Raw genomic sequence first — 13,355 nt, forward strand, 5'->3', positions numbered from 1 at the left:
CTGGATGGAGCTTAACAAGCACCAAGTCACCCATTTAAGTACAACGGTGTCTCACTTGATTTGCCAACTTCTTCATTTGGAAGCTTTCTTTATGTAAACTTAGGAGATCTCTGTGTTCTATCTCCATCTTTTGGTGAAGATATATACTCTTAGACTCTTTCTTTTGGTTGTTCTCTATGTGAGGTAACAATGGCTATTGGCTTGTTACGAGCTCAAAAGGACCCTTGTTTGCTGAGCTCTTTTTGGCATTGAAACAAAATTGAGCCATGTTGAGTACCTGCACCCAATTCTTCTGATTGGCGGTGATGAAATGGCACAAGTACTCCACTAGTAGCCTATTGAATCTTTTCGTCTATTCGTGTGGTGGTGGTAGCTTGAAGAGATGTCAAGTTGCGAATCGAGAATTTTGAAAAGTTCTATTATGAAATTTTCTGTGAATCTTGTGTCTTGGTCACCAACAATATCTTGGGAAACACCCCAATATTTTAGTATTGACAATCTGCTTAAAGAACAATTGATGTTTCCTTTGCCGAGCCGTACCTCAGTGTTGGTACGAAAGTATAGTTTGAAAACTTGTTTATAACCACAAACATTGACTTTGCGTCTTTTGACTATGAGAAGGTTGGTGATGAAATCAAGTGAGACTCCCACAGTCTTATTGGTACTTGAAGAGGCTCCAAGAGTGCTGCAATATCTTTTGCTTGACCTTGTCTTGCTCGAAGGTGAAAAATGTTTGGGTATACTCAACCACCTTATCATGCTTGTGTGTCTAGCAATATTTTTTTTAACAACGCCAAAGTTCGATGCTGTCTTGGATGGCTTGCCTATATTATGTCATGAAACTCTTGCAACAGTGTATTGCTCAAGTCACTAGCTTGAGGCATAAAGAGACGATTAACATATGTCAATAGCAATCCATCTTCTATCCCGAACTGGCATGCTTTGCTCTTCCACCAACTTAATTAGGTTTTGTGCAATTAGGTCTTTGACAAGGTTCTACCTAATGCTCTCGCGTTGTCGGGGTATTCATACTTATCATCAAGTGTGTTACCTATTTTAAGGTCGCAACTTCGGCCTTCTTGCTCAGTGCATTTGTGACCTGATTTATCTGCCCTGCTTTGTGGTCGAAATATAAATCAAACTTTGCCATATTCTTGCCAATGGGCTTGCTTGGGGGACAACTTAAGCTGTGTGAAGAAATAATTGATATCCAACTTTTTTGTTTTCTCCACAAACTTAGTCCCAAGTAGGTCATGCCGACATGTGTAGACAATGTGTTATCTCTAGCATCTCTTATCTTGAGGTTTGTGCTTCTGCTTAGCTTCACTAAGCTTGTGACTGTTGTTTGCAATAGGATGTGTATCTTGTAACAAAGCTCCATCAAGGGCATAGTTTGATGCAAGTGTTTGTACCTCAAAAAGCTTCATGATGTTCAGAAGAGTGAGTACTAGGTCCTAGATCATGATCTCCTTCAAGTTGTCAAGACTCCCTGGCGCTCTGTCTAGTTCCACATATAACCTTTCTTCATTAATTTTGTCAATGAGGCAATTCTCCTCAAATATTCCTCCATGAACTTGTGAGAGTAATTGATAAGGAAGGTAGCTCCTAGACTTTTTTTGAGGTCTTTCAATCTTGAGTAGCTCTCACCTTCTCTATATCCACCTAGATATGACTTTGTTCAACTTGCATGACCAAGGAATTTGATACTCTTATGAGCAAAAGAGCATTTCTTTTTTCTTCACATAAAAGTTTTTGTTCTTTAGCTTGTTGATTACTTTTCATAACTGCTCTTCATGTTCCTTTAGAGTGGAATTGTGGACAACAATGTCATCTAGGTATATTATGGCAATTTTTTTGTGGTAGTCATAAAATACCTGATTCATGAGTGTAGAAAGTCGTTGGCACATTTGTTGGCTTGAAATACATCACCAAGTACTCATATGCCCTCTATTGTGTTATGCGAGTAGTGTTCGACTCATCACCATTTGCTATTCTCACCTGATAGTAGCTTGCGTCCAAGTCAAATTTGGTGAGGTACTTGGCATGACTTAGCTGATCAAATAAATTAAAAATTAGCATAATGAGATACTTGTTGCGCATTATCACTTTATTGAGTGTGTGGTAGTCCCTATATGTCCGCATGCCCCTACTATGTTTCCTTTGAAACAAAATTGGTGCTCTGATGCTTTGGAAGGATGGATGTAACTCTTTTGTAATAACTCATTAAGTTGCTTTGTTAATTATACTAACTCTTGGAGGCGTTGTTTGGTATTAGCCCTTTTGTAGGAGGCTTCACCTCTGGTAACAACTTGATCTCATGCTTCACACCTCATTGCGGAGGCAAGTTGTGTGGTAATTTATCCAACACTCAACTTTGTACTCATTCAATACATCTTGGATGATAGTAGGAACCCACTATTATCCTACTTCTTTATCCACCACCAACGGGGCAAAATATGTTTGCTTACCCTTTCTCAAACCCTTCTTGAGTTGCATGGCTAAAAGGAACTTCTTGTTGTCTCCTTTGTTAGCAACTTGCAAAGGTGATCTTCCATCAGACAAAGGGTACTAGCAAACGACATCAATATCACCTTAGTATTGAAAAAATTTCATTCCAAGTATGATTTGGATATCGTCCATCAACGTAGCTGTGAAATTTGCATGTTGCCTATTATCCAAACTCCACATCGACTTGCTCAGCTAAATTCGGAGTAGGTTGAGCTATGGAGTTAAATGCTTTCATGCGTTTTGAATTCTTCTCCAAGTTTAAGTTGAGTCTCTGTGCTTCCCTTTATGAGACAAAGTTATGGGTAGCCTTGGTATTCACCATAACACGAGCACTCTTCATGGCGATCCACATATCCACAAACACTAATCTTTTAGCTTGGGTAACTTTTGGTTCTTTCATTTGAAGAACATATTGTGTAATCGCATTGCACTTATTCTCGAGTTTCCTTCTCATCATCCTCATCCTGTTCTTGTGTTCCCTTGGCAATGCAAACTTGCAAGGTACTGAGTGATGACTTGTGAGGGCAATTAGCAACTTTGTAAGGGGCTCGATATAAGATGTAGGCCAACTTACCCTTACCATTGTTTGTGTTAAATGACCGAGATGACGAAGCATCCTTTGAAGTTTGATGCCTTGGTGTCGACTCCTTGACTTTTGGGTTTGCCCCTCTTAAAAGACTTTCCATTGTTTCCACCTACATGACACCTTTTTTGGACATGGTGGAATTCTCTCTAGCATAGTCAATCAAGTGTTCTTTAGTAGATTGTGTAGTAGGTAAATTTTTTTAAACTCTTTTTGATGAAGTTCAACTTTTGCCCGTGATTTCAAACCCTCAAGGAAATAGAAGAACTTGTCTTTCTCTGACATGTATTGGATATCCAACATCAAAGTGGAAAGTTATTTCACATACTCCTTTATTGTACTAGTATGCTTAAAATCTTGCAGTTTGTACCGAATAATGTAAACATTTTTTAGGAAAGAATTAGGGGTTGAGCTCTTTTCAAATCTGCCCAACTATCAATTGCACATTGTTCATCTCAAATCTTATTGTACTTGGTATGCCATGACAACTTTGTGTCACCATTCAAGTACATAGTTGCCATAGATATTTTTGCCTCCTCTAAGTTTATGTTTGCTGCTCAATTGCTTCATGTCAATAGCTCTTTAGCCTCACAGGCATCCCTATATGCTCTTGGTTATGGCACCCTTGTTCTTCCATACTTTACCACTATAGAGTTGGAATTTTTGACATCATGAACCATTATGTTCATTTTGGTAGTAAGCTCACCCATACGATTTTATATCTCTTCTATAGTAGCACAGAAGTCCTTTGACAATTCCGTAATGGAACCTTGTTGATGTTTTTGTGATCCCTCCAAAACATCAACACGTTCAACAAGTTGTGTTCATGACCATATTATTGGTTGTCTTAGATTGCGCCTCTAGCGCATCAATTCTCTTACTGGTGGTGCATGACACGTTTTTGTTTTTTTGATGCCCAACATTTTTCTCCTAGCAATGCTTCACATCATCCTATAATATGAATGCAATTGAATTCACAAAGCAATTGACCAAGATTTGGTACCAATTATTATAGGCATTGTATTAAAAATTGATGTGTAAGGCTGTTATGAATGTTATGTACTGGTATTGGTGGCTTCTGAGATTTTTATGGAGTGATATCTCGAAGGTGTGCCAATTCACAACTGTAACGATTGTTACAATATGTTATGGTACTGTAATGGTCATTACGGAATGTTACGGGCAGTTACAGGCTGTCATAGAGCTAGATTGGCTGTGAATGACTAAAACAAGTTTCTTAGTCCCTTTTTTGTAGTTTACTCTCTGTTTTCCCTATATTAATATTTAGAAACTCAAATTTAAGCTGGTTTACTTGGGGACTGTTCGGTATCACTGTCAAAAATTACAGAAACGAAAATCAGAAGTGAAAATGAAAAACAAGAAACAAAAACTAAAAATGAGAAACTAGTAACCTGTTTGGTTAATATTTATAAATTTATAATAAATTAAAAATTTTAATTAAAAAATGCTCATTTTCGTCTTTAAATCAAATAATATTATAAAAATATGATTAAAATAATTAAATTGCAAAACAATGCATATTAAAATACTATGATACAAATAAGAATTATTATAATTATTTTACTTGATTGTTCTAGTTTTAAAATTTACTTTACGATAAAAATTTTACTGGACACGACAAATGAAACATAGTAAAAATACTTTATAATTGGCTTTACTATTATTGTTTGAAATTTACATATATATTTATTTCAATTTTATTTAAATTCATATGATCATTTTATTTGAATTTTAATTTAAAAGTGTATAAAATAAATAATTTAATCTCAAAGAATTGTTTTTGGATATTAAAATTTATGGTAGCAAGTTGACAAAACAATAGAAAAGCATAAAATTTGGTGAAAAGGTGTTTCGCAAACAACAGAAAATTGTCAACAGAAATAGAAAACTAACATAAAGAAACACGTTTTTATAATTTGTTTCTTCACTGTGTAGAAACAGACATAAAAAACAACAATGATGTCAAATAGACTTATAGATCCATATTTGGTGAATCATTTTTTGGGTTTATTTTTCTTGACATTTAGCATTCATTTTTTCAATAACTATCATTAAAATAATCCCAACTTTTTTCTCACATTAAATTACGTATGTTTGTATTCTAAGTTTTGTCAATTTTATTTTATTTTTTGTTTTTCATACACTTAGTTTGGAGACTAAAATACATTCTATTGAATGCATTTTTGTTCTTGTTTAGCGTATAAACATTCTAAATTTTATTTTTTGGATAACAAAAGTTCCATTAAACACTAAAAGAGTACAAAAGATGGCATTCTATATTTTATATTTCTTTATATTTATGATTTCTTAGTTTGTGTTTCACTTATAATTGATAGAGTTGTGAAAAGTAGAAATGCATGCTAAAACGACCAAGATGACATCCAATATTAGTAGTATATGTTACATTTAAATTGATTAAAATTTACTAAAAATCATTTAACTCATTAGTGTACAGGACTTTAGGATCAAAACATATGAATCTATATGTTCTTAACATGGTTCTAAATCGTGGTTGTGTATAACATCGCATAACGGTTGTGGGTGTCGTGGGACGTGAGAGGCACAGGTGTTACGTAATGGGAAGCGGGCGTTAACGGTCATTAGTTTCATGCATGCATAACCATGCCCAAATTGAAAATAAGCATGAAATTCATTAATACATGATTTTCAATGAATTTTGATTGCTTTTATTTAACCTAAAAATGCTTTTTAATAGACATTATGATTTTTATATTAATTTTAGTGTTCTGTTTACAAAAAGAGTAATTTTATTAATAGTTTGCACTACTTTAATGGGTAAAAAAATTTAGAAATGCTATTAAAATGAAGAATCAATTAATTAGAGACATAAAATTACTAAAAATGAGTCAATACTTAATATACACATACATGAATTTGAAAATGATTGGTATTAATAGTCGAATACATGAATATAATATTATAATATAGCACATGTCACCACCAAAAAGAATGATGTGGAGGGTCTTCATAATTTGCATCTCTATCTTGAGATTGGAGTTGGGAATCATCTCCCCACTTTTGTGGAAATACATAGCTAAATATACCTGTGTTCACATTATTTCGTTGTTGCTCCTGAAAATCTACTAGTGGTGAAAATTCAATTGATATAGGTGTATAATCTTCTCCTTGACCATAGCCTAAATAATATCCATATGTTGAGGTTGGGGTTGTCTCTAGGTAGTGTGTAGAAGAAGACTCACTTGATCCTAACCCACTAGGATAATGATGAGACACATAATATGAATCATAGTGGTGAGGTGGTGGATATGTTGGATGATAACTGCTATCATGAGCTCCATATGATTGTGGTGATGAATCATCTAAATCAAAGTCTCAAAAACCACGAACCATACCATATGAATCTTCAGTAGAATCATGATCTCAGTGTCAGTGAATTCTAGTTTGTGCACCATGACTCCCACTAGGGCCACCACTAGTAGCACTCGTTGGTTGTGAAGATTGGTACTCTGAAGGAGTACCCAAGTCATAATTTTTGGGTATATCATGTAGTCCGTAACAACTAGGAGTATATGTATCCCCTACAAATGATGTTCCTGTGTCATACCCATAATCATATTCCACCATTGCCACCACCACCATCACTCCCAACCCCAGTCCCAATACCACTACCACCATCATCATCACTTGGTGGGCTTAAACCAAGATTATCATCACTTTGTGTACATTTAGGACTTGAACTTGATTCATCCACATTTATTGGTGGTTGATCACCTCCTTCTGTAGGTGCGCCAACCTTTTCATCTAATTAATTTGAGTTGTCCTGATCGTCGAGTAATGATGCTTCATTCTTTTTTAACCATGAACACAGAGGATCATCTTCTTCGAAAATATAGTCCAAGTTGATAGGGTTGAAACTATCTTCGATGTCCTGTTTGCTTCTCATTATATGCCTTAACTTTAACCTTATGTTGTAATGCACGAAACCAAGTTTTTGTAGTCCCATGGACTTTAGTCTATTTCTTATCTTTGTATGGATGAGACTAAAGATGCTCCAATTATGCTCACAGTTCGAAGCTAATGTGGTTTGGCTGAAAATTCTGATTGCTAATTTTTGGAGCTCAGGAGCACACATGCCATAATGAATCCACCATTCGGTTGCATGAATAATTGAAGAAAAACATGTCAATATAGTATATTTTTGAAAAGTCAAATTTGAACATAAAAATGACAAAATCGATCCATTCATCCATTATTTAGCTACATTTATCATAATTTGTTTGTTTCACTGTCCTTTGAGCCAATGGGGTTCCAAATGTCTCCTACCTATCCCCATAAAGCAACAACTAAAAAATTAGGATTGTGAAGTATAATTGATTAGATATATATTATAGAAAGTCTTACTGAATACTAAAATAATTCATTATTCAATAGTAGGCTGGGGTAAGCCTTTGCTGCTTCAAATTAAAAGAAATAATTAAAAAAAACAAAAAGAATGAAGACTAGAGTTTGGAAGAAAGCATACTTGAGTCTCGATAGTGGCTGAACCTACTGAATGGAGTTTGAGCTGCAAGCTTCCAAATCCTCAAATTTCTTTTTGCTTTCAAGATTTCCTTGTAGAATCTACCTTAAACTTTCCCAAATAACAACAATTTTGTTGAGAAATTGTGAAAATCTCCACAGATTGAAGAGCTGACTCAGCCGACCTGTTGAGCACAGCTTCAAACAATAAATTGAAGCTGATTTTTGGGGTTTCGAAGCTTCAAATCAGTAGATCTAAGCTGGATGAAGGAGACGAGAAGGGAAGAAGCAGCAACATGCGAAGATAACCACAAAAAATGAAGCAGATTTGAGGAGATAAGGTGTCGGCAGCCGCAACGTGGTGTAACGCCGTTACGGATGTGAATTTTCTGCTCACCGCATTAGCGGCCTGTAACAGTATCGGAGGCCTTATTTTCCATTACGTAACAATTGTTATGCTATGTAAAGGTCGTTATTTAATACCATGGTTCTTAAGAACTTTGCTAATGGAAAAAATGAATTCATAGACGCGGTGAGTCCATCATGATTGTGGTCGTTACAATTACGTGGACCATTACCTTTATTTAAAACCATGGACTTATGGGCCAAGAACTTCGCACCTTGGGATGGGTCATGCAACACTAGTTATAGCACCTTTGCTTAACTAGTTAGCCAAAAGTATACTGTGATTTCATTGCATGAACAAATTCACAACCATTAAATACAAAGTAGAAGCAATAAATAAGCATGCATGTAAATACGAGTCACACAATGAACTGTTAAGCAATGTGATTCATATTCACACCTCCGTAGGCAAGGTCTGTTTAGCAAGAGAGTTGAATAGGCTAAACACATTTATAATAGCTAGTGAGTTTTACAATGATTGATGAACCTTCGTCATCTCCTAAAGGGCTTTCTATGCTATTCTAGCTTGGCACTAGTAAAGATTATTAAGCTAATCGAGGAGTCATACTACCATTTTTGATCAAGGTATTATCCTACTCAAAGAAAAAACCTACTTTACCATTTACATGATAGTTATCCATTCCATGTACATGAAACAAGTGGTCATAAACAAGCATAATGCCTTGAACAAGCTTGGCTTGTGACAATGTGTCTTGCTCCTGTAGGATCAAATTTCTTAGTCTGCCACTAGTCATAATGGTTGATACTTGGTAGCATTACATAAATATGCTACATGATGGTTTTGTGATCATTTTTAGAAGGAAATATTGAGAGCGCAAATATTCATAGCTACAATTCTTATTACTCCATTATGAAACTTTCTACTGCTATTGTGGGCATTATATGATCTTTACAATTTGTTTGTTTGATTATGGCTCTTAAAGAGGGTGGAAAGATTGATTGGACATGCATGTAATAGAAAACAACCAATTCTATGTTTACTGATATGCGAGTTCTAAAAAAATAGAAAACAATTAATTCTATGTTTACTGATATGTGAGTACTAAAAGACCAGAATTGTATGTAAATCTTACAAAAGCACAGAAAGCAATTTTCAATGGTAAATTTGGAAAATAATAGTCTTATTGCACGTAATCAATGTATTTTTCAATTTATTGATTGTTGTATTAGTTAATTTTCACCAACTTACTGGGTGTTGGGTTACATTCTGTTGCTTATGCTTAATTCTGCATGTACTCTGATACAGTTACTGTGAATGTTTTGCTGCTGGTCTCTACTGTGTTGAGCCTTGTTTATGTCAAGATTGCCACAACAATCCTGTTCATGAAGACACTGTTCTTGAAACCCGCAGACAGATTGAACTGCGCAATCCACTTGCATTTGCTCCCAAAGTCATCAGGATCCCTGATTTTGTTCCTGAATTTGGGGTTAGAGATTTTATTTTTTTTTGGTTTGGGTTTTTTTTTTTTGTTGTTTTTTTTTTTTTAAACTTTTTTTTTTAATTTGTTAAATTTCTGATTTCCTTAATTCATGAAATGCATCTGTTGGTTTTTCCCATGTAGGAGGAATCTGATAAAACTCCAGCTTCAGCACGACATAAAAGAGGTTGCAACTGTAAGAAGTCGAGCTGCCTGAAGAAATACTGTGAATGCTTTCAGGTTTTGTCCTTGAGCTCATTCTGTATATTTCTATGCAATTTAACATCTGACATGGACAATGGTTTGTGGATGAAGGGTGGCGTTGGATGCTCTTTCAGCTGCAGATGTGATGGATGTAAAAATACTTTTGGCCGGAAGGATGGTAATTGGTTGTGTCATTTCCATCATCCCATGGAGATCCTAATATTTGTCTTTGTGGAAGTGTTTCAAGCAATATTTTTTTTTTCCTATACAAACTTATCCTACAGTTTATTTCAAATTGTTATTTTCCCATGTTTGCTTTACTTCTATAGCCGCATGTAATTGGTATTGTAGCATTTAATGCAGCTCATCTTCCCCATTCCCAATGCTCTCCCCAACCCCCAAATACACATGATTCAGGAGGAACAGAAGAAGCAGACGAAGGGGAAGAAACAGAAACGCCTGACAAGAATCCACCGGATACAGTTTTGGAGAATAATGATGTTGCTCAAAAGGGTGAAGGGGAGCATTCAGATCTTGTTCCTCCCATAACACCTTCTTCCAAGATCAGCAGGTTTTGTGCTGTACCAACTGTTGATTTGATTTAAGATTTTCATTCTTCCAGATGTTTTTAGGTTCATTTGGATGAAGGATTTTGCTTGGAGAAAGGAAAATAAGGAGGAAACTTATTTTTCCTTGTATTTTCTTTCTATATAAAATGTTATAAAAAATAAAAGTTTATTTTAATATGATTAAAGATTAAAAACAATTAAATATCAATACTTTATAAAATAATATATATATATATATATATATACACACACCAAATCTATGAACAATATATTAACTTAATAATCAAAAGTAGATATTTTTTTTAAAAATATTTTCTGAGTTCCAAATAGGCTGCTGAAATTTGAGTCTAAATTTACAGGTCTCCAATTCAATTGCCATTCACCTTTACTAGCAAGCCTCTGGGATCTTCGCTCCTTGCGGCTGGATCATCTCCTGAGTTGTCCACCTGTCAAAAGCTTGGAAAATCGGGTTTTTCTTCCCGCGAACCAAAGTTCGAGAGGCATCTTCAGATGATTCCAGAAGACTCTACCCCGGAGATTCTGAAGGGCAATAACTCTGATTGTAATGGTGTGAAATCTGCTTCTCCGAACTGTAAGAGAGTTTCACCTCCTCATCTCAAGCTTGGTCCATCTTCTGTTTGGAGCAGCAGGAAGTTGATATTGAAATCTATTCCATCATTCCCATCTCTCACTCCTCGTCGTGAAGACAGTGATTCCCGAGGAAAGCTTCCTTGAATTTGAATCAACCCTCTACGGTTGGTTTCCAACTGCCCATGTAGAAAAGCTCTTGCCTTTGTATCAATAACAACCGCCCGTGTAAAATATAATGTGTACTTTTATTACTGTCAAAAGCCTTCCTAGAGCATCATGTTCCAAGCTTTGTTGTTGTAATGACCATAAATAGGAGTCTTGTTGTAAAAGTAGACGAAATTCAAATATGTTTAATAAGATTAAGACTGCGTTCTTTGTATTGTAGCTTTCATCTGATCTAGAATTTACTATATTACAAGTTCTTTTCAGTCTTATTTTTTATTATTTTTATAACTTCATTTTTGAGCCCAATGCCAAATTTTCCTCTTAGGGCGTTTGCTTGTGGTGGGTTTGGAGCATAGCAAGGCTTGGATGGGTGAATATATATATGATGGATGACATGTATATGTTCCAAGATTAACATTTGGTCACAGTTTGGGACTTCAAAACTGGATTCTCTTATTTGAATCTTGGAAGGTGTGGGAAGGATATGTAATGTGAGATGGACTGCCTTTCTGTTGTATAGTCTAAACTTAGGACTTTTAGACAAACTATTAATCATACAAATGGTTTTGGATAGAGAAAATATTATCAATCATACAATATAAAAAATGTTTACAAAGGACTATTGCAAAACATCAATATATAGTGAGAATTCAGGCTAGCATAAATATTTCAGGGCGTTGTGTAGTATAAGTATTTCAAGACAATTATTTACACATTCATATGAATCCATCGGAGGACTAAGGTCTATAAGAGTAGCTAGAAATGTACTTTTTAGGCATATTGGGAATTCGAAGAGCTCCTCAACTTGGCATTTAACAAGCTAGCCCTTTTGATCTCAAAAGGGATATAAGAGCCTTTCTTCAACTAGCTGTACCAATTTCTTGAACCAAGAAAGCTCAAGAAAGACATTGATTTGGTTTAGACACAAATGCTTGCTAAGCACCACAACCATCCCTTCAACATTTGATAAACCCATCTTGGAATAGCTAGGAAACAATAGAATCGCATTTAAGCATTTGACAATGAAATAAGAGAGCACTAATAAATGAAAGAATGTAATTAGAGAGAAAAGAAGAATGCTTCATGTCCTATCGCTATACTTCAAGACTTCTTAATTAGACATGTCATGGTGAGACCCACAGTGTGTGTCTAGTTAGGATGCTTCCCAAGACAGAGGCTTCGAGACACCTATTATTACTCGTCCTTAGAAGAAAATATAAAGCATGAATGCTTCTTAAGGAGTGCTTATGGTTGGGGACCCCTAATGCATGGATGCCTAACAAGTTGCGACCTAAGCCAAATATATAATTGCAAATGGAAATGTATTTAGCCAAAAAGCAGAAGATACTACAAAACTAGTTCAAGTTTTCAATATAACACGTGATACTACCATTAAAATGTAGTAATTCTACATGGATTGGTTTGAAGGATGCAATAATTTTAAAATAAATAATGCAACTACTATGATACATCAAACTTCTCTAGCATCTTCTTTATGCTAAAATAAACTATAAAAAGGTGTCCATAGGCCACAAGACTCCCCGGCTTGTGAGGGTCGAGGGAGAGTCATCATATTGTGTACAACCTTACCTTTGCTTTTTATATAGAGAAACTGTTTCCTTGGACTTAAACCTATGACCAACCGATCATAATGAAGCAACCTTACCATTGATTCAATGTTTGCCTTCTATACCAAAATAAACTGTAATGGAAAAAAAAAAAAAAAATTTAATCCTTATCCCTTCATATAAGTTAGAGATGTGCCATGTAGTAGCAAGCACGTAAGAATGATAATAATATTGGCCAACACATAGCATGAAAAAAAGTTAATAGGTTAGGGATAAAAATGATGCCTCAATTAAGAAGGGATATCCAATGTGTAGAAAAGATGGATCAAGCAAAAAATTAATAAAAAGACATTAGAATGAGCACAAAATCAAGCTCTAGCATCAAGCTTAGTTAGAATAAAATGTAATCTAGACGGAAGTTAAAGCATCATCTTCAAACTTTGGAAAGCAAATATGTTAAGGAAAAGAACTCAACTACTTTACAATGATCCAAAGTACCTAAAACAATTCAAGAAACTAATCACCATTGTTCTTTCTTCTTCTGCAAAATCAAGTCTGTTTTGGGCCCTATTAAACCAAGCTTTCACTATAGGTGGTGAAAACAATCATATCACCAAGATTTAATGGAAACCCAATATTATTTACCTCTATACTACTAAGTTTGTAATAATCACACCTCATATATTTTACACAAGAACTTTGCCATTTCTTATAAATAACTAATAATTTTTGAGTGTCCTCATTTATTCTAATAAAATATAGTCTATTCCAAGAATCATATTGCTTGATAAAAAATCAAGCA

The 13,355-nt window shown here is 34.9% G+C and overlaps 1 protein-coding gene across 8 annotated transcripts in view; it reads left to right on the forward strand.

Annotated features, from left to right (window-relative positions):
- LOC131153637 (protein tesmin/TSO1-like CXC 2) overlaps positions 1-11,199 on the forward strand; it is a 41,882-nt gene extending 30,683 nt beyond the window's left edge. For 3 of the 8 annotated variants that reach the window (XM_058106079.1, XM_058106080.1, XM_058106086.1), the window contains exons 6-10: positions 9,285-9,465; positions 9,601-9,696; positions 9,772-9,838; positions 10,012-10,231; positions 10,589-11,199. In XM_058106079.1, coding sequence (XP_057962062.1) covers positions 9,285-9,465; positions 9,601-9,696; positions 9,772-9,838; positions 10,012-10,231; positions 10,589-10,964 — 940 coding nt within the window. In that variant the 3' untranslated portion in view covers positions 10,965-11,199. The remainder of the gene's footprint in view (positions 1-9,284; positions 9,466-9,600; positions 9,697-9,771; positions 9,839-10,011; positions 10,232-10,588) is intronic. The other 5 variants (XM_058106083.1, XM_058106085.1, XM_058106087.1 and 2 more) reach the window with 2 other exon arrangements.
- The last annotated feature ends 2,156 nt before the right edge of the window (positions 11,200-13,355 follow it).

This window comes from Malania oleifera, chromosome 4 (genome assembly GCF_029873635.1).
Source record: "Malania oleifera isolate guangnan ecotype guangnan chromosome 4, ASM2987363v1, whole genome shotgun sequence".
Taxonomy (NCBI): domain Eukaryota; kingdom Viridiplantae; phylum Streptophyta; class Magnoliopsida; order Santalales; family Ximeniaceae; genus Malania; species Malania oleifera.